This window comes from Chelonia mydas, chromosome 3, assembly GCF_015237465.2.
Source record: "Chelonia mydas isolate rCheMyd1 chromosome 3, rCheMyd1.pri.v2, whole genome shotgun sequence".
Taxonomy (NCBI): Eukaryota; Metazoa; Chordata; order Testudines; family Cheloniidae; genus Chelonia; species Chelonia mydas.
This window is the reverse complement of record NC_057851.1, coordinates 146866044-146888967: the sequence shown is the minus strand read 5'-3', so window position 1 is coordinate 146888967 and position 22924 is coordinate 146866044. Positions and strand designations below refer to the sequence as shown.

At 40.3% G+C, this 22924-nt stretch overlaps 1 protein-coding gene across 1 annotated transcript in view; it reads left to right on the top strand.

The window, feature by feature from the left end:
* Positions 1–22924, top strand: part of KIF6 (kinesin family member 6) — a 279607-nt gene extending 256683 nt beyond the window's left edge. Inside the window, exons 17-22 of the mRNA XM_043543510.1 lie at positions 627–711; positions 1352–1487; positions 3503–3597; positions 13354–13443; positions 15904–16010; positions 19661–22924. Coding sequence (XP_043399445.1) covers positions 627–711; positions 1352–1487; positions 3503–3597; positions 13354–13443; positions 15904–16010; positions 19661–19677 — 530 coding nt within the window. The 3' untranslated portion in view covers positions 19678–22924. The remainder of the gene's footprint in view (positions 1–626; positions 712–1351; positions 1488–3502; positions 3598–13353; positions 13444–15903; positions 16011–19660) is intronic.

Genomic DNA, 22924 nt, shown 5'->3' with positions numbered 1-22924 from the left:
CCATGCATTTTAGACTCTATTCTATGGCAGTATTTCCCCTCACATTTCTTTTTGCCTCCTCCAACCTCTTGCAGCACATCAACTTTCAAGCAGTTCCCCTTGTTTATATTCAGTAGTTGAATTTAGTGCGTATCAAAGTTAATCTTCCCGACAGTTTGTACCTCAATACTCCTTTTTGCTATTCCAGTCCCAGGCTCCTCCACCTCTGCTGTTGGACCTCCGTCCTGACTTGCAGCACCTCTGCTATTTCAGTCCTCACCTCTGATAGCAGAGACAGCCAGTTGTATCAACTTTGAGTTAGTTTTAAGATGTAGACAAACATCTACAAGTGACTATGCAGAGATAGCCAAGCTAATTTTTATGTGTAATTCACAGTAAGGGCCAGCTTCTGATCTTGCATTCGTTTAACTCCACTGAAGTCACTGGAGTTACACTCATGTGAAGAAAATCAGAACAAAGCCTAAGTTAGGATTTGGAACCCAGATCCCCAGAGGGGAAAGACTAATGCACTACCCCATAGTACTACTTAGCACCTTTCAAGCTGTTCTTATTCTAATTAAAATGTATTTCTCTGTCATCCCTGCTCCGTGTGATCGTTGCTAACCCCTGATAACCTCTACTTGTAGGTGTGGCCAGTCCTTCTGAAGATCTACATGAATCTGATCCCGGGGAAGAGAAGCTTCGAGCACAAATTGAAGAAGAGAAAAAAAGGTGTAGTTTCTGCCTCATCACATACTTCAAATATCAAATTAAAATGACATCTGGATATGTGCAGTGTGTCCCAATAAGACTTCAGTACTCACCGCTAACCTCTGCTTTGCTTTGACATTATTACAAATATGCCATCTTTCCGGTTCACTATTAACTTTCCACTTTCAGTCTAAAATGTCAGCTAGTTTCCTGTAAAATATAATAGGACATCAATGGGAAATCTGTAAGCCTGGTCTGGCAGTCTAAACATAGTGCAATATGTTACAATACTGAGGATCAGAGTTAGCAATTTATTCATTGGGATCAGAATTAGAAATCTGCTCTTTGGTCCTAAGCTGGCAGGGGCTGGGAGTGCTACCAAGACAACATACTTATCCATCTGTTATTTGCTCCCATGGCCATTTCAGAAGCAATAAATGATTTGCTAGGGTCGGGTTTTTGTATCTGCTGCCCACAGAAGCTCTAATAAAATATGAGATGCTCCCCCATCCCTGGCTTTGAGACATTGTTTTGAAGTTCAGGGTTGGTAACTGCCATGGGTAGCATAAAACTACATTAATGATCTGTCAGCATGTTTTCCCAGAGCCAAAGACAAAACTTCTCTGTTCTGAACAAACCCTCTTCTCCTTTCTCACTGCAGTTATAAAACAATGTTCAATCGCTTGAAAGGGTTGAAGATAGAGATTGAACACTTGCAGCTTCTTATGGAAAAAGCCAAGGTGAAACTGCAAAAAGACTTTGAAGTCTGGTGGTCTGAGGAGGCATCGAATCTGCAGGTATCGGAATGTCTCCTTCAACGCTATGCAAATATAAAATTAAATCTGCACTTGTTGCCTAAAGAAACCATTGATTAGATGGGAAGGGGACTATTATGGCTGAAACTTTGGTCCTGATTTTCCTCACTCTGACTCTAGTGTAAATCAGAACTCGATAGAGTTACACTACTGTAAAACTAGTGCAAGTGAAAGGACTATCAAGCCCTTTTTCCCCCATTGTGTGCCCTAGTTTGGCACCCTCTTAAACATCTTCCAAAGAAGTCATTTTCACATAAAACCTAACTCAGAAACAATACATGTTAATCATGTTTTCAATATCTTTTAACTTTTTTTTAAATGTTTTACTTCAGAAACACTTGTCTGAGGAATTCCAAATGGAATTGAAAGATATTGGTGACATCAATTGCACCCGCCTGTTCTGAGATGAGGAAAGGCCTGCTCAGGAAGTTGTTCACGAGGATACTGAATACATTGGAATGATCCATTCGATTCCAATGAATTTTTAAAGAATGTAAAGTGACCAGGGGAGACTTAGGGCCAGATTATCTCTTATTGCTCACAAAAACTGTGCTGCTTTACGATTTACATGGGGTTTGGAAGATGGCAGCCACCACCAGTAGCACATCCATGAAAGCCAACACAGGCAACTGATTTCCAACTTCCCCTGGTTTTGATGATCCCTGTAGCCCTACAGAATTTCTAAGCTCCCTTGTGGTTCACCTATTCTCAGCTCAGAATGCCAGCACATCTCCTGGCTCTCCAGCCAACTTACAAAACTGATACTGTAGCCAACTTTAGGAAATCCACAGAAGCAGAGTCCCCAACTTAATAATTGTAGTTATAACACACTAAATAGGTTTATTTTAAAATAATATGTTAAAAAGTTTGTACCACAGTGAAACAAGCTAAGATACAGGGCTTCACAATCACAAGAGATATCACAAAGGCAAAAAACATCACAAAAGATCTCATTCTCATAGGCTTTCTCATTGTCACTTCTCTCAAAGTCTTTCCTGGCAGGATTTCGCTAAGATATAGATGGTGGTGACAATAACATGTTGAAAGGGAGCCCCATTATGTCTGCTAGTAGAAGATCATCCCCAAACATTTGAGATCATGTCTGCATGTTGTAACTAATTATAACAATGATAACACGTGAGCCTAAATTAAAAAGAATGTGGAATCCAAGTATTATGTGACCATGTGGAAGACCATATAAACTCCTTGAGTAAAAAATTATAAGTAAATAAAATTTTAACATGTTCAGCCCATATTCCTTTTTGTTCCAAAAAAATCTATATTAATAACTAAACTGTAGTTTTATAAAAACATTATAAAGAAATGTATCGAACGTACAGTTAGCTTCCATGAACTTGTTATCTTGATATGGCATCAGGCAACTTAACTAGTTTAAATGCAAGCTTTGGTAGCAAAACACATGTCAAGTCAAAACACTGTAACTGTGTCGCTGGCAATGGGGAGGGGATTAATGGCCTTGCTATCTGCAAACACAGCCTTTCAGAGAGCTGTGAAGTATAATCCTTGTACCTACTGGAGGATGTCTTCTGTGTCTGTCCACAGGAGAGGCCCAAGATCAGCCTCTCATGATTCATCAATGGAAGCTTTAGAAATCAGGACTCAATAATTACTTTGATACCTTGAACCTTGACCTATTTATAGATCTAAACACCCTAAGTAACTCAAGTCAGCTGCTGAGACATTTTGAAAACCTGAAATTTGAGCTAGAAAATTCTTAAACTACTCCTAAACACTTTCTCGGAATGCCTACAGGAGTTCTTGTGACAACGATAAGATCAGCAGGAGGATGCAGCTAAACTGGAAAGCATTGTTTGGATACAAGGCTTTGGCTGTGATTCTCAAAGGCACTGAGGATTGGCCTAACTCTGTTACCATTGCAGTCAATAATAAAACTCCCATTGACTTTCATGGGAGCAGAATTAGGCAGATGTTGAATGCTTTTAAAAATTCTACCCTGCACATTTCTATTTCTCTAGGACCAGCAAGAGAAACTACCAGTGAGCAATTCAGCAAGTGCCTTGAGGGCTTCCCCCCAGTCTCTTGAATCCCAGCAACATCTGTATACTAACAGGTAAGCTGAATGTTTTTCTTCCCCTTACTCAGCCACCATCTATGCAGCTGATAACAGCATTAATTGGAGCTTATTGCCTCTCAGCTCTTCTGTAGGTTGCAAACATTTTCTGTGGAAAACAGCTTAGTAAAAATTGTGTTGCACCTGGGTAATTATGTATTGCTGAGGTACCACAGTGCTGGGCATGAAATGGACTGATGGACAAATAGATACAAAAGAAATATTTTTATCTTTCACTTATTATTTGCAGTAGTATTTAGGGTGGCTAGTTGTAGTGTGAAACCTTGTTTTACTGTGAAAAATCTTCTGTTGCTATAGTTATTGTTCTTCACTTGATTTTGATAGCAAATCTGATATCTCAGAATAGGGAAGCATTCCCTGTATCTAGAAAAGGCAGCCATCTTCTCCATCCTGTCATTTGTCACTTCTGATTTCACAGCCTACAATTTTAGGCTGAGAAGGTAAATCTCTCATCTCCATCCATTTTGTGGAGTGATGTCATTGCACATATGTAGAGAGAGGCTTAGTTCACACATGAATTTACCAGTTTTCATGTTCCAAGATTAAACCGATGGAAAAGATTAACCTATTTCTAGTGGCGTTGAGCCCCTTCTCTCATCCGCTGCTAGAGTTGGCCTTATTCCCTGGTTTATAAAGATACTGTACGTCAACAATGTACTTAGCTTTGGAACCACCCAAATTACCTCACGTGTGCCATTAAATATTGAATATCGTGGTATGCCCATGGCTGTGAGACGAGTTAATTTGCATTATGGCTTTATTACAGCTACCTGCAGTGGGTGCCATTAAAATCTTAGCATATATTGTACTATAGGAATACATTTATCATGGTATTGGCAGTATTTAGAATGGGGAATATTACAAATACCACAGTTAATTTAACGTCTGTAAGTGATCAGTGTACGTCTTTGTCAAGGCTGAATCCCCACTCTGTCACTCCAAGTGCAGAAAGTGGGGGCCTGCAAGGATTTTAAAATTAATACTTGCCACTCCAGGCTTGTATTACACTTCCAAGGTTACAGCTTCTCTCTGATCTTGGCTTGGTAAATGCTGCCATCACCCAAATGCAAAAAAAAAATCCTTTTGAACCCAGGAAGAAGCACTTGGGAATTCCTCCTTGTGGTGTACCCTCAAGCCCTTTCACCCCCCTACAGGGAAGAGCTGAGAAAGAAAACAAAGGAAATTAGCTGTAGCTACCAGCTAATCAAACAACAGGCACAAACCCATGAGGACACCAAAAATCCAATCCTGTTCTTAAAAAAGGTAAATTTTATTAAAAACAAAAAGAAAGAAAATACATCTGGAACTTAGGCTTTTGCTAGATTTTAAAAGAGCAATTCCAAAAATTAAGCACCCAAAATAGCTTTCTTGGGGGTTCAGCTTAAAGGTTACAAGCAAACAAAAGTATCTGGGGTTAGCACAGAGGAGTCCACAACCAAAAAAATAAATAAAAGAAATAACCCTAATTGCATCTTTTTAGACATTCCCTAATTTTACTTACATATCTGAGGCTCCAGATAAGTAGGTTCGAGGTATGACTTGATAATCTATAATCAGACCTGGCTTAAAGCTGTTTACAGCATTACTGCTCCATGTCCCTGCAGCCCAGAGAACAACAGACAAAGGGAAAGTTCCTTTCCCAATTTTAAAAAGTTCTACGTTCCCATTGGCTCTTTTGGTCAGGTGCCCACTCCTTTCCTTTTACCTGTGGGCTTGTTAACCCTTTACAGGTAAAGCAAGCAGAGAACAGACCAAGAGGGATTTTACAGCTAACTGGCTGGGTGGGTGTCCATCAAATGGAGGTACTCCCCTCCCCCCCTTCATGTATCACAGTCTGCTTACAGCATTTTGTCTTGAGGGTAAAGAAAAAAGGGCTGTTGAAATGAACAAACTGAAGAAAAACAATAGGGAAAACATGATTTCTCCTGCACAAACTTTACCCTTACACTAGACAGTTCCATTGTGCCAGGGTTTAGCTATTTACCGTGGTCCTGGTCCTGGAGTTTTAGGTGATTTTTATGTATGCTAGGCTGAGATTATTAAGCATCTTGAATGTAAGGACAGAGACCTTGAACTGATGTGATGTTGTATGAGGAGCCAGTGTAGTTGTAATTTTGTTTTCCCGTATCTAATTTCACCTTTGAAGTTACTTTTGTAGTGACCTTTTGAAGTCCACTGTTCTTCTTTTCTCATAGTTTCATGGAGAGTTAATTTTATTTTATGTTAAGCTCTTTAAACCAATTTCACACAGGTATATTTTCAGTGTATGCACACATAATTAGAAACGCGGCTCTTTTATTGTGAGGGGGAGCTGCAGGCTTAGTATCCCACTGTGCATGAAAATGTACTCTTGCTCTTTGGAATCTGGTTGAGGCTTTAACATTTTAGAGGGAAAGTTTCCAGTTTCACACAGTTTCAGAATATAGAAAAGGAGTACTTGTGGCACCTTAGAGACTAACCAATTTATTTGAGCATAAGCTTTCGTGAGCTACAGCTCACTTCATCGGATGCATCGGATCCACTTTATGCATCCGATGAAGTGAGCTGTAGCTCACGAAAGCTTATGCTCAAATAAATTTGTTAGTCTCTAAGGTGCCACAAGTACTCCTTTTCTTTTTGCGAATACAGACTAACACGGCTGCTACTCTGAAACCTTTCAGAACATAGAATAGCAGAATGCTCATTGCCCAAGGATTCCCTTGTACCCAGTAGACTCAGTAACGTTACATTATGTAGGATGAGACCTTGGCTATAACTTCCCCTCTCTGTTACATAGTCCTGGTTCACAAATGGCCCTTTGTTACCCAATCCACCAAGAAACTGGTAATATGTTCATATAAATTGACACTACCATCATCACCCATCTGGCAGACTTGTCACAAGTAGAAGCTGATATGAAATATATACCATATTTTGTTGTATGTAGATCAGTGGAAACAGGGAGCCATATCCGAGAAGGAATACAGTTAGAAGATATGTTGAATGGACATAAAATCTAACACTTAGTGGGCTCCCTGTCAGAAATGTAAGACTACCACTGACAGAATAAGCACGCACTAAAACCATTCAAACTAGCTCCTTGGTATGAACAGAGGCAAATGCAGACTTCAGGATTAGAAGTAATAGAATGTCTGTCTTGGCACATTTCACCATCCCAATATACAACTCAGGGATTTGGCTAAGGTAACCTTTCTCAAAATCTACATATTCATTCTAAGAAAACCCTTTGGTCATCTTACAAGTCTGTAATGCACAGTTTATGTTGACTATTATTGTTTATGGGGCACTTTACAAACATTTTAGAATAATAAAATACTTAATTTGTGCCATGGCTGTTCAGAATGTCATTAATTAGAGGTAGCAGAGATGATCAGGTCTCAGAAAAAGAAGAGATATCCCCAAGTAATACATGATAATCATAGAATATCAGGGTTGGAAGGAACCTCAGGAGGTCATCTAGTCCAACCCCCTGCTCAAAGCAGGACCAATCCCCCAATTTTTGCCCCAGATCCCTAAATGGCCCCTCAAGGATTGAACTCACAACCCTTGGGTTTAAGCAGGCCAATGCTCAAACCACTGAGCTATCCCTCCCCCCGCATAATGTATCAGGTCAATTCATAACTTAAGTCCAAGAACAGTTTGATAATCCGTGTTAGGTTTAAATGGACAAAATTAACAAATTTGTGGCCAAATATTTATCTTCCTTTAAATAAAACAGTGTTTCAGCCCTTAGCAACTCACACAAAACTAGTCTGTGTTACTAAGAGGTCAGTTCTATAAAGTGCTAAGCAAGGGAACTTAGAACCTCACAGGATCAGGCCTTAAAGACCCAAAACCACTGGCTTGATCTTTCTTCCACTGAAGTGAATGGCAAAAATCCCATTGATTTCAATAGCAGCAGAATAGAATTTAGTACCTTGTGGTTTGTTTTGTATAAACACACACTTACACACAAGCCATCCTCAATGTATTCTACATGAGATTTACCTTCCTATAGGAAAAGTGCTGTGTTACACAGGTAAGCTAGTGTTGCCTTACTCATATTACCATCTCTGATGTATTTCAGATAGCTGAAATTTATTCCAGGCATTTTCTAGAGGCTTAATCAGAAACATCCATTACAAAACCAAACTTGCTTGCTCTGCCATTCTTGGGACAAGGCTTCATGCTAGGTAGTTTTGAATATTTTATAGCCTTCTCTGATCGCAAACAGTAATCTGAATTTTTCAGAAAGCTTAAGGGCCAAAAGAGATTTCAAACAGTGATTGCAATTCTTGGTAGCGATGGGGGTGTATGGGCAACCTATTAAGAAAGAGGTCAACAACATCTGATGAGTTAGAGGAAGAACAGCCAGAGACATCAAAAATAATATTAAATTTTTGTTCCATTTTCTTAGGTTTTGTGTAAGCTTTAATGACGTATAATGAAAATATCCATGCATACAAATAAGAACAAAAAATGTTACCTAATAAGAGCATAATGCTTCAAATAAGATCTTTAGAGTACATATGAAGTGATACTAATTGTAAATCCTCCTAGATCTTCTAATAAAAGTTTTCAAATCTAAATTAAATTTATCATCTCATATATCCAAAATTTCTAGACTTAGTGCAAATGTAACATGTGAACAGCTCCTAACAAGTGTCATATGAGGCTGTTAGAAGCAGCAAATCCAATCCATTCAAAGGAAATTAATTTAGTCACAATGATGAAAAACTCTGCAATGGGGAGAAAACAGAGAAAGGCTGATCATCTCTCCAGACTGAAAAAGGTCTATGAATATCTCAGCAAACGCAGAGTGAAAATATAATGTGAAGGGGAGAGCAATATGAAATACAGAAAACAAGAGACTATTTTACTAAAAAATATACCTGATGAAATTCCCAAAGGATCAGAAAGAGAATGCACTCACTTATCCACACGGTCACCAGCATAAAGCTGTGAGTTAATTGCAATTGTGTGGGTGTACGTGTGTCTGTCTGTGGCATCCTACAAACTCTGTAAAACATCTTAAGTTGTACAATTCTGGCTCAGTACTCCTTTGCTGATCCACACCAAAACACAAGGATAGTATTCAGTTCATCCTGGTGGATGGGCATTCCACGATTCCTCTCTCACATTGGTTTTTATTTAGGAAGTTTATCAGATTCTTGTATTTTCAACTTTACTCGTTGAATATTTAGATTAACTGCTAGTGAAGGATGGAACTGTTCACATGATGTTGCATTCTCATTGAGTCTAGAAAGTTTTGGTTCTCATACAAATCTTCTCAGAAGCTCTGGAGGGTTCCCTTCTCCCATTTCTGTCTCCACTTCTGTTTCCAGCTCAGTCAGATCTTTGTCTCTTAATGTTATCCAATCCCTTTTGCTTCACCCAACTCCCTTTCTCCAACTCCAACAGACTCCATGGACATCCAAATCTTTCTCCTTGACCTCAACAGACCCTTTAACTTTCTAGCTTTGTCCTTGAGGCCCTCTACTTTCAATTTACATTCCACAGGAGATAATCTCAGGTCCTGCACGTTCTCTGATGACTTCTTACCTGCTATTGTCTTTACATTTCTTTCCCTGGATTGCAGGAGTCACTCGCTGTATAGGTATTGTGTGAAACTGGGGAAATATTTTCACAACGTTTTTGTAGCATTTTGCATTTTGTCCATTTTTCATGCCCTTGAAATGTCACAATTCGGAACATTTGTGGGTATTGTAATGTGTCTGCGGAAGAAGACCTCTGTGTAGCTTGAAAGCTTGTCTCTCTCACCAACAGAAGTTGGTCCAATAAAAAATGTTACCTCACCCACCTTGTCTCTGAGGAAAAAATCCTCTGTTGGTGAATTTCCATTTGAGCTCATTTGTGAGGAAAAGACCACCCACAAAACTCAAGTCACTAAAAATGCTCAAATTTCAAGCAGTTTGAATCTTGCTGCAGATATTTTGCCCACTCTACACAGAGTACCTCGCTCCCTTCAACTCCCCAGAAACCCTGTAACTCACAAGATTTGAAATCAGCAGTTTGGCCTGTCTGTGCCTTCCAAGACCCTGTCAGAAAGGAGGCTGATACTTTTCTAATGCAACCCAAATAAACCTCAGGTATGTTCAGAGTGAAAACTGTAGGGAACAACTTTCAAAAGCACCTAACTGATATAGAAGCCTAAGTTCTATTTTCAAAAGTGACTTAGGAATTTAGGAGCCAAATTCTAGTTGGAAGTCAAAGAGAAGACTCCTAAGTACCTAAGTCACATTTGAAAGTGGGACTTCACCTCTAAATCACTCAGATGTTTTTGAAAATTTTACTCAAGTTCTAAAGTCCTGTATTGATCTGATAGCTCTGAAGAAAAGTGGAACTCCTTTGTGCCTAGTTATTGCATCACAGTAATAATATGTCATACATTACCCATTCCCTTGAGGCCCTTGTAACACCCAGACACAATGGGGTGAGCTAAGCATGAAGTATTAAACACTGATTGAAAGCTGCATTTTGTATTTAATTAATTTAAAGTGAGTGTCATTTCAATGCAGTAGGCAGATACCAATGGTATAGGACTTCAGGAGTTAAAGAGAAATGTTCAACCCCATAACCTATGAGTTTCTCATTCGAAAATAACTTACACTCTTGGGCACAGTATATTCTGCAAAACTGAACCTGGCACGATGTAACACAGTAAAATATTAGTAATAAATTTCTTTCCTTTTTCAAGTTCTCTGCCAGAAATATCAATTCATAAGCCAAAGTGAATGAACTACTGCAGGGTTAAAAAAGCAGGAATACACCAAGCCCACCACCTAGCGGAAACACACTGCTCCTGAATAACACCATGTTGTAATTCTCTCTTAGTATTGGCATAAGAAATACTGCTGTATATACTAACCCCATAGACACAGGAAAGCTGCTGGACAAGGGGTAATTGACGTCTTATGGCAGAAATCTGCCTTCCTAATTGAGAGATCCCTTGATAATGGCATCTCTCCAGGGGCAGAATGTGCTACACCCTTTTGCAATAAGCAAAGCTATGATCAACAAGCCAGATCCGTAGGTCCTTGCTCAGTTTTTATCCAGTCTCCCTTTGATTTCAGTAATAATTTTGCCTGAGTAAAGGCTGGGTACAAACTGAGTTAAGGCCTCAACATTTGGCTCAGTATTAATTTAGAGGGTTCACAAAATGTATTTCTAAAATACACCAAAATCCTCCATCGTGAAATTAAAACTCCTTCATAGAAAGTGAAATGGTGCAATGTCCTCTGATTCTTTACCACCTTGTTTGCCACTCTAAAACATTAAGTCCTAAGAGTGCTTTTTTGTGGCCATATTCACTATGCAAGTGCCATCATCACATAAGTTGGATAGAAAATTCCCTTATTCCTGTAAGCAAGAGGTGTTTTTGGTAGTTAAAACAAAAAAGCAGCATCACTTGCCCCATAACCTCAGCCGTGCAGAACACAATGCCATCCACAGCCTCAGAAACAACTCTTACATCATAATCAAAAAGGCTGCCAGAGGAGGTGCTGTCGTCATCATGAATAGGTCGGAATATGAACAAGAGGCTGCTAGGCAGCTCTCCAACAACATTTTCTACAAGCCATTACCCTCTGATCCCACTGAGGGTTACCAAAAGAAACTACACCATTTGCTCAAGAAACTCCCTGAAAAAGCACAAGAACAAATCCGCACAGACACACCCCTGGAACCCTGACCTGGAGTATTCTGTCTGCTACCCAAGATCCATAAACCTGGAAATCCTGGACGCCCCATCATCTCAGGCATTGGCACCCTGACAGCAGGATTGTCTGGCTATGTAGACTCCCTCCTCAGGCCCTACGCTACCAGCACTCCCAGCTATCTTCAAGACACCACCGACTTCCTGAGGAAACTCCAATCCATTGCTGATCTTCCTGAAAACACCATCCTGGCCACTATGGATGTAGAAGCCCTCTACACCAACATTCCACACAAAGATGGACTACAAGCCGTCAGGAACAGTATCCCCGATAATGTCACGGCTAACCTGGTGGCTGAACTTTGTGACTTTGTCCTTACCCATAACTATTTTACATTTGGGGACAATGTATACCTTCAAATCAGCGGCACTGCTATGGGTACCCGCATGGCCCCACAGTATGCCAACATTTTTATGGCTGACTTAGAACAACGCTTCCTCAGCTCTCGTCCCGTAATGCCCCTGCTCTGCTTGCGCTATATTGATGACATGTTCATGATCTGGACCCATGGGAAAGAAGCCCTTGAGGAATTCCACCAAGATTTCAACAATTTCCATCCCACCATCAACCTCAGCCTGGACCAGTCCACACAAGAGATCCACTTCCTGGACACTACGGTGCTAATAAGCGATGGTCACATAAACACCACCCTATACCGGAAACCTACTGACCACTATTCCTACCTACATGCCTCCAGCTTTCACCCAGACCACACCACACGATCCATCATCTACAGCCAAGCTCTACGATACAACCGCATTTGCTCCAACCCTCAGACAGAGACAAACACCTACAAGATCTCTATCAAGCATTCTTACAACTACAGTACCCACCTGGTGAAGTGAAGAAACAGATTGACAGAGCCAGAAGAGTACCCAGAAGTCACCTACTACAGGACAGGCCCAACAAAGAAAATAACAGAACGCCACTAGCCATCACCTTCAGCCCCCAACTAAAACCTCTCCAACGCATCATCAAGGATCTACAACCTATCCTGAAGGACGACCCAACACTCTCACGAATCTTGGGAGACAGGCCAGTCCTTGCCTACAGACAGCCCCCCAACCTGAAGCAAATACTCACCAGCAACCACACAACAGAACCACTAACCCAGGAACCTATCCTTGCAACAAAGTCCGTTGCCAACTGTGTCCACATATCTATTAAGGGGACACCATCATAGGGCCTAATCACATCAGCCACGCTATCAGAGGCTCGTTCACCTGCATATCTACCAATGTGATGTATGCCATCATGTGCCAGCAATGCCCCTCTGCCATGTACGGTGGTCAAACTGGCCAGTCTCTACGTAAAAGAATAAATGGACACAACTCAGACGTCAAGAATTATAACATTCAAAAACCAGTCAGAGAACACTTCAATCTCTCTGGTCACTCGATTACAGACCTAAAAGTCGCAATATTACAACAAAAGGACTTCAAAAACAGACTCCAACAAGAGACTGCTGAATTGGAATTAATTTGCAAACTGGATACAATTAACTTAGGCGTGAATAGAGACTGGGAGTGGATGTGTCATTACACAAAGTAAAACTATTTCCCCATGTTTATTCCCCCCCTCCACCCCCCACTGTTCCTCAGATGTTCTTGTTAACTGCTGGAAGTGGCCCACCTTGATTATCACTACAAAGGGTTTTCTCCCCCTCCCCCCCCCCCCCCCGCTCTCCTGCTGGTATTAGCTCATCTTAAGTGATCACTCTTCTTACAGTGTGTATGATAACACCCATTTTTTCATGTTCTGCGTGTATATAAATCTCCTCACTGTATTTTCCACTGAATGCATCCGATGAAGTGAGCTGTAGCTCATGAAAGCTTATGCTCAAATAAATTGGTTAGTCTCTAGGGTGCCACAAGTACTCCTTTTCTTTTTGCGAATACAGACTAACACGGCTGCTACTCTGAAACCATTCTAAAAACCAGCTTCATTGTAGTCATTTCAGATGTATCCAGAAGTTTCCTCCACATAAACTCTTAATTATCCCTCCATTTTCCACCTCCAGTTTTTCAGATACCAGTAGAGTCAACCCCAATGAAGATCGTGGTAGGAAAAACAACTTGAGCAGGATCAGCAACTCAGCTTCAAATACAAGGTAGGGAGCATGTTGGTGCCATTCAGAGGGTAAGGTAGGCTGGCATTTTGTCTCCAGTGCATTAGAATCCTGAATGTTCCATTTTCATCTCTCCGTGTCTCTTAATAATATACTGAAGCTGCTCATTTTGAATCTGACTTTATAATTAAAGGCAAGGCTATGTCCTCACTTATACCCCGTGCACCCATATTAAGAGGTGACTCCCCACGTTTCGTGCACTTACTGTTTGACTGGAGGCAGTTTTCTGCTGGTTCATATTGTGAAACATATACCATAACAACATAAAAGGCTCTTTTTATATTCTTTTGTTTTTAAATGGGGATCTTAGAATTTGTAGACCAACGTAGGATGCAGAGACCTTAAAATCAAGAGATCCATAATATTTTTCACCACCATGCTTTTCCCCAGCCCCTGTGTTACAGCAGAATTTTTAATAAGATTTTGCTGTGGGTATTTCCTTAAGACATTCACAGTCTCCTTTGTGCAAATTATGCCAGTAACAACTGAGAACAACAACCCCTGTGTCTGTCAGGCTGGGTAGTGAGTATTTGTATTGTTTTCTCAAAGGAGGCATAGCTGCCTTATGCTCGACGAATTTGTTAGCAGAGGCTACTGAGATTTTTTGGAATCACTTTTGTTTATGTTCACTTCCCCCCCACTCCAAAAAAAAAACTAGCTATAACCCTGCTGTGCTTCAAGTTTAACACTTAAGTTGTTTTTTTACTATAGCCGTATCTAAGAAGATGTGGTTAGCATTTATTTATTTATTTATTTACAATAGGAAAAAGAGCAGAAGGTATCTTCCTCAAATTTTGCAAAATAATCCACTTTTGGGAAGAGGCAAAGCATGGAAAATTTCTTCCCAAAAGATCAGTGTTTCAGAAATGTGTGTGTGTGTGTGTGTGTGTGTGAAATGAGAAAGGAAAAACAGGTTAAAATGGAAGTTAGGCAGCACCTGCTCTTATGTACTGTACACTTTTCACTGTTAACACTGCTGCTAATCAAAATTTAGCAGAAGGTACAGAAAAGTTAACTTTTATATGAATTAGTTACTATACTGTGCTGAATAATTTCTTGATAATGGCTCCTTGATGGCCTACGTCTGAACCCATGAGATGCTGCACAACAGTAACTCCAGGTCATAAAGGAGGACGTTGACTTTCATGTGACAAAGTGTGTTGTAATCTGCTTCCTTAACTGAGAATATCTGACTCTGTGGTCCTCAGTTTTTACTCAGTCCTTATAGTTTTTATAGAGATGTCTCCACTAATAGCTACTAGAAAGATCATCCTAAGAAATAGTGCTCTGTTGGAGTTTTAGAATATCCTTGTTAATTTGATAAAAATAGACATTTTGTGGAGTTTGTAACAATTTCTGTACAATTGCCATCTTGGTTCTGTGCCAGCACACCACCACTTACCAGCTAGAGACTTAATTAGCAGCACAGTATCAGACATCTGTTCTATATCAGCCAAGATTATATTCTGCCATAATAGTTACTTAAGTGCTGTCGAGAAAACCAAAATTAGAAAAGAGTTTTTTAAAAAGTAGAATGTCTATATAATCATGATTCCTTTCCATATTTTTATTGTGCTTTGATTATGATAGTTTCTATTTGGAAAATGTTAGTAGTATTTATTATGGTACCAGTTATGGACTAGTTCATCTATTAACCAATGTGAAGGCATAGGGCCAAATCTTCAGCTGGTGTAAATTTACATCAATGGAGCCATGCCATTTTGTACTAGCTGAAGATCTGACCCATGATCTTTGTGTCAAAGAATTTATAATGTAGGGTCCTGGCTTAACCACATGGGCACAGGGACTCAGTGCAGGATAGGGACTTAAATAGGCAAAAAGATATTGCAGTAAGCTGCTGTTTATCCCCTAGACTTGTCCTCATAGCAGTGACTGCTGGCAAATGTCATGAACATCATGTGATCCACAATCTCGTTCTACATGTACATCCATGCTGACATGCTATTCCATGGAACGCTCACTCAGCTTGCCTCTCGGAGGCACAGGTGCAACAGATTTGTCCAATGCTAATAGCGGCATCAGTTCTGTAGCAAAGAGTCGCATTGCATAGATACACCCACCATTTCTCTAGTGACCTCATTGCATTATTTAACTCTGCTTGACAGTAATTTTCTGTGGGTTGACATTAAAATATTTTTTAACTCTTCGTGTGTGAGAGGAGAGCATGTAATAACTAAACAGGTTGCAGTTTGTTAGATTTATGGGAATCCCGGTGTATTTTAAAAGCATATACAGATCGGAAAGTTTAAACACCGTGGCCTTGATTTTGCCCTAACTTAGGCTGGCTTCTGCCAACACAACCTCAGGAGAAAGCCCTTAAATCTGTCTTTTTTTCAAACAGAAAAAAAGGGGACAGGAATAGAGAACATAGAATCAATCTGCTTACTCAGCTGAGTCCCTGAATGTACTTGTTTATTTCAGGACCCCCCGGAGTTCAAGTTCGGCTATCCCACTCACTGGAGACAGCCAGACTGATGCTGACATTCTTGCTTTCATTAAAGCCAGACAGAATCTCCTGCAGAAGAAAGGTAAACCCTGCTAACTGTACTAGGCCAAACTGAGCTCTCTGCTACAGCAGTTTATATATATATATATATATATATATATATATATATATATATATATATATATCAATGCTAATATAAATCTCCTTTGCGTATTTGTCACTAAATCAGAGGGTAAGAGTAGTCATAGGTGGACAGTAAATTTCACTCTCCAGTGTGAGTAAATAAAACTGGCAGTAGGTAGAAGGCAGTAAACACACAGCAGTGGCACCCAGAGGTGGCCTGGAAGTAATTCATCACAATAAAGACAAAAGTTTCTTCTCTGTTTTTTTTTTTACAACAGTTTTTAATGACAGTAGCAAATTAGAGAGAAGATGAAAGCAGCAGTGATTACTGAAGCAATAACTTTCCATCACCACTCAAGTGCTGATGACAGCATTACTCTGCAAGCTATCAGCCCCTGGCAGATGGTGTTAGCATTATCACAGAGTGGTGCTTTAGTATCACTCTGCTTATCAGGAATAACTCTCAGGTAAATACACACAGGCTGCAAATCCAGCCACCTTATGCCCATCCAAAGCAAACACTCAGCACACTTAGGGTTTAGGTTCCCTTTTGTCTTAATTTAGTAAGGCCGTTGTCAAGCTTCTTCTGGAGACGTTAAAGTTGAATTTGTAGGCAGCTCACCTACGAGCCAGGCTACAGAAAAAAGCAACATTTAAAGCAAACATCTAAGGCTTTTAGAAGGTCCAAGATTCATCCCGTTTTGTAATGAACTTTAAATTACAAGGGCACAATTTGTCATGAAATAATTTCTGAAAGCCCATCAAGAATGAATCTGTCAGCTGCCTTTCCTAACCTGCTTGTTATTTGTCTATAGGCTATCACGTAGCATCATGTGTGGATCTCAAAGAAGGCTAGGCATTACCAAAACTGATAAACTTAAGTTTCAGGCCCACCTGTGTCTGAAAGAGACGCCTGCAGAACAGAGGATGGTCAACACATTTTAAACTGTGTTAAAGTTCAGTTATAAACACTATGGAGATAAGTGTGGTACCACGTGCAGGATGCTTACCACAACCAGCCTGGCAGTGCAGGGTAGGATGACTTAGAAGGTACAGTGTGGCTTACAGAAGTGTACAGCCTGCCAAGCACTGTACATTACAGTATATGCACTGGGGCCTAGCAAAGTTCCTAGCCAGCAGATTGTCCACCAGGTGCAGTAGATGGGTCCCCCTCTGAGCTCTCCTTCAAAAGCCAGGTGGAGGCCTCTGTTCACTTCTCACCCAGGACCAGCACACCCTTCTTACACAGGATTAATTGATCCTTAAATATTCATAAAAAGAAAAGGAGTACTTGTGGCACCTTAGAGACTAACCAATTTATTTGAGCATAAGCTTTCGTGAGCTACAGCTCACTTCATCGGATGCATACTGTGGAAAGTGTAGAAGATCTTTTTATACACACAAAGCATGAAAAAATACCTCCCCCCACCCCACTCTCCTGCTGGTAATAGTTTGTGGGGGGGGGAGGGTGAGAAAACCTGGATTTGTGCTGGAAATGGCCCAACTTGATTATCATACACATTGTAAGGAGAGTGATCACTTTAGATAAGCTATTACCAGCAGGAGAGTGGGGTGGGGGAAGGTATTTTTTCATGCTTTGTGTGTATAAAAAGATCTTCTACACTTTCCACAGTATGCATCCGATGAAGTGAGCTGTAGCTCACGAAAGCTTATGCTCAAATAAATTGGTTAGTCTCTAAGGTGCCACAAGTACTCCTTTTCTTTTTGCAAATACAGACTAATACGGCTGTTACTCTGAAACCTTAAATATTCATGGTAAATAGGCCCAATGGCCTGTGATGGGATGTTAGATGGGGTGGGATCTGAGTTACTACAGAGAATTCTTTCCTGGGTATCTGGCTGGTGAATCTTGCCCATATGGGTTCAGGATTCAGCTGATCGCCATATTTGGGGTCGGGAAAGAATTTTCCTCCGGGGCAGATTGGCAGAGACCCTGGAGGTTTTTCACCTCCCTCTGTAGCATGGGGCAAGGGTCACTTGCTGGAGGATTCTCTGCTCCTTGAAGTCTTTAAACCATGATTTGAGGACTTCAGTACTCAGACATAGGTGAGAGGTTTATCGCAGGAGTGGGTGGGTGAGATTCTGTGGCCTGCATTGTGCAGGAGGTCAGACTAGATGATCATAATGGTCCCTTCTGACCTTAATATCTATGAATCTATGATTGGATTTGGCCCTAAATGATTTCAGTTCTCCGCATCCCTCAGACACACCCCCACCTTTCCGAGAGCCCCTTGTCTTATGATCCTGCTATCTCTGTTCTCCATTGCTTCTCGTGACGTTCACCACCAGTGCTTCCCAATACAAAGGAAGTCTTAACCACACATGCATTCAGGCTAAAGGCAGTAGACAGTAATAGTGACTGTTGCAGTGACTGTTCGTGGATTAACTAACAGAGGATTTTGAGAGCAGCTGGGCCCAGGGCAAAGGAAAAGGAGAGGGCCCAGAGCAGTGTTTATTAGGTAAAGAAATCTCAGGTAAAGTTCAGAGGAAGCTGAGTAGGCAGGAAGAGGGAGTTGATCAAAGTGAGTGCTTTGGGAAAGTGGACAATAATAATAACTACCTCTTAGATCTCAGACACTTTGCAAAGAAAATCAGTATCATTATTCCCATTTTAGAAATGGGGAAACTGAGTCACAGGGAGGTGAAATGACTTACCCACGGTCACCCAGCAGGCTAGTGATGGAGATGGAACCCAGGTGTTCTGAGTCCCTGCCCAGTGCTCTATCCACTAAGCCATACTGCGTAAACAGAGTCCAAACCTTTTTAGGCTTATCCATTCTGTAAACATTTGAGCTCTTTTCCATCATGGTGCTTTCTCCAAGACTGTTCCATTTCACGCATGGAGCTTGGTTTTCTTCATGGGAAATCCCTGCAGGTGACTCCAGCAGAAAACATTGTCTGAGCCAAACCAAAGTCTGCTAAGGCCTGGAAAATGTCATCATACTTCCTCTCCCTTCCCTCAATGACCCTGGCCCTTTGAAACTGCTCCATGATATCAATAGCCCAGAAACACATCAAAGGCTCTGCTTTGTATTAGCTGAAAAGAGAGGATAAAATGTGTGCAGAGGCCAATGGTGTGGAAAACAAGTTTCATAAATAGAAAAAGCATCAGCGTGGGAATGCACAACATCCTTAATGAAAGTAATACAGTGGAAAATGGCCTCTTTGAAGGGGTCCCAGGGGGAGATTAGTTAGGCGCTCACAGATCATTGCCATTCATGTCTCTGAGCTTTACAAACAGACATTAATTAAAGCAGGCACACATGCAGTACTTTTCACTCGTTTGGATATCTCTCTGTTCATCAAGCCGCCTTGGAGTAGCTTGCTGGGGTTGCTAACATTAAACATAGCTCGTAAAGTTACTTACAAAGGGCTGCTCTGTGAGCATAAACATTTGTTTCACCATTCATTCTTGGGATATTGAAGTCAAAACAGTTGGGAGGTCAATGATATGCTGGCCTAAAACTCTTGGATTCAAACCTCTTCTTGCCCTGCATCTGTTTTTGTCTGTGGAGTAGCCATTGGTTTAAAATCGATGACAATGTCTTGAACTACAGTCTGATTAACAGTGTCCTTATCTGCTTTCAGGCTTGGGGAACAAGTGAATTTCTTGTTGCACTCCAATACTCCCTCTGTAAATGAAGAAAAATGGACAATTCAAAAATCTCTCCTCTTCCCCCGCCTTCTCTCTTTAAGAACCAGGAACAGCTCACCACTTTGGGTCTGCAGCTTGACTGAGAAAAAATGAATGACTTGTGTATGTCACACCTGTGCAATCAGCTCTTCAGCATGGAAAAAGATCAAGCCCAACTGAAGCAATGAGACAGGGAAAAAAACGTTTTGTTTATTAGGAATGTTAGGGTTATTTTGTAAAACATCACAATTAGTTAGCACTTTTTAAAACCACTTTTCCATCACTACTATAAGTGGAACATTTCTTTGCTGCTGATGCAGTTTTTTCTCTTTTTCTGATTGTACTTTGGAAGCCTCTGAATATAGTTATATGAAATTCAACAGTTTTGTCCACAGGTGTTTGTACAAACATTGTTGGGTTTGATTCAGGTGAGTTTCACAGTTGTGCTGTGCAAAAATAGTAAATATTTGGGTCATGAAATTTAGTAGTTTTATTCAGGACCATTGATTAATGCCAGCACATCACTTTTATTGTTTTGTTTTGTTTTTTGTGAGAAAGGCAGTTTTCATACAAAATGCCTGAAATTTTGAGATCACGAATTATAATATGAAAACTGAGCTGCCAAGTAAATTTCACCCAAGTGAAATTTCATAAATCAAAGTTTCCAGAAATTTTAGGTCTTTCACTTGGATACATTAAATTTAATGTAAAAATGTATCGTCCACAAAATGTCAAGGTTTAAAAAAACCAAAACAACGATATCTTGCAGGTTTAAAGTAAAATCAAGGCAATTTTTGCAGAATCCAAACAAAATATGAAAATGTAAATGTAAAGTTTTAATGTTTTGTTGCAAATACTGTTCTTTGTATAACCTTATTTTGCAACCCCATGTCTCACTTTCAGTTTCAGATTCAAGCAAATCTAATACATAAAAGCAAAATTTAGTTTCTAAAATGTACATAGTTTCAGACTGAAACCACTGCGTTTCATGCTATTGAGCAACTTGCAGTAATGAAATCTGAAAGCTCTTTGTTATTCATGTACAAAATACAGATAACTTGATTGGTAGGAGTTATGTATTCTTTAGGGCATAAACTTCAACTTCAGATGGTACTAAATTTTGCAGCAACTGAAAATTATGCAATGAATTGGAAAATACCCAAAGCCACAGGTTTTCATCAAATGAACAATTAAAATATGATCAATAATGTAATCTATTATTTAAAAAAAGCAGTGTATTTCCATGCATTTCCATTTACTGCAAAAATCAACATGAGTGCCACAGAAATCAGTATGTTTTGCAAAGAATTTAGCAAGCACCAGCTGAAGTGGGGGTCAAGTCTATGGTTATTCATCATCAGCGAGGAAGTGGGGGGTTGAGGTTTTGATAACTTGTAGCAGAAGGGACATAGTTCTTCCTGCTCTGGAGGACCCAAAACACAAAAAGTTGCACATCTTAAGTGCTTACTCATTAATCCAAAATTACTTGTCCACCATTTTTTCAATGACCTTGAAATAAAGACTGCACCTTCTAGATAGCTCCTATTTCTGTATGATAGTTGGGTTGACTGTACCATACTAATGCTACCTGTCTTGATAGTCCCTCTTCAGATAATCTCCTGAGTCACTGGAAAGGGCCCTGGTGTTTACCAAGAGGAAGGTACAGTCAGTGGCATCCGTTTATATTTGGATTTGAGCCTGCCTAGCCACCTGTTAAACAGTTTTTCTAAGTAAAGAGGTTTTTGTGCATGACTGAGTACTGTCTATTGACCGTGATATCTAGCCAGTGGTTATGCAAACTTGTAGATATAGTAAATTCTGTTTACTTAATGTCTCCAACCAGAGCAAGCTGTCTTCTAAATCGAAAGACCTTGATTGCAGAGATGTCTTGGGGCAGTAGCAGTACAGTGCTGGGTGCCATGTAGATGTTCCCAGGAGGACCTTGTGCCAAGCACCAGGGGCCACATCATCCCCTCTTGTGGTACAACACAGACATTTTCTACACTCGCATCCCCTTCCACAGGTTTTACCAGAGGAGAAGATGGATCTTCACTGAGCTCCCCAATAGCATCATCACTTCCGGGAGGACCAAAGTGTGTCCACACATTCATGGAAAGGGCCACAAAGCCTGCTCCCATTTGTGGTGAATCCCCAGGGCTCCACACAGAGGCCAGAGACACCCATGTGGATGCCTTGTGCTCACCAATTCTTACCCCTGGTCACCCCACTTCCACTGCTTCCTGGCCACAAAAGCTACAGGAACTCTGAGGAAAAGATGATACAGCCACAGGCTTAGCAACTCCTGTAAAGAGGATTGAACCCGTGATGACATAGGCCTAGGAATCAAATACTGAGATTCACACATATGGCATCACCAGTATGTATTGTAGCATCCTCTCTCTGTGAGTTGTTACTCTTCTTCTAGTTCAGCCAATCTTAGAATGGAAGTGTTTAGTATCAATAGTATAAACTGAAGCCATTTCAGCCAAATAAAGAGTTAAGCTTTTGTAAATGCTAATTGTTCTATCTGCTCAACTGGAGAATATGGATGTTGACAAGATGAAACTCCAGGCATGACTTGTGCTCTGAGGCACATTTGATGTCTCTATATCGAATGTATTTCTTTTCCATGTTCATTTTATTAATAACCACAAAAAATCCAATTTCTATTTTTAATATGATTTTACATCAATCATTTTTGGGTTTGGTTTAAATAATTGTAAATGGTCTTTTTCCAATTTTTTCCATTTCACTTCCTCTAATATTTGTTATGGAACCTCACCAGTGTGGCCAGCATCACACAGAATTATAATACTAGTTATTACCAATGACTCGATCTGAGGCCAGCACAATAAAACTAGGAATTCTTAACGTCTACCTCTACTTTTCTTTGTTCTTAGGGGCATTGCAGTTGAGATGGCCCTCTAGACATGTCCTTCAATATCTGAAGCTCTTTACTCAACACAAATGCTATAATAAGCATACTTGCACTTAGGGCTGTGTATTGATGCCTTGCAGGAATTGAAGATACTTTGTAGTTTTAAGAGTTTATCTCTGTGAGGAATTGAAACAACCTGATCCAATGTTCAGAGACAGAGCAACAGTAAGATTTAAGGAAACAGGTATTTGTTTGTGGAAATTATGTGAGAAAAGCATAATCAAAACTTTGTCACTTCTTTCATCCATTTCTTCGAAAAGAGAGGGTCCTCTTCCCCCCC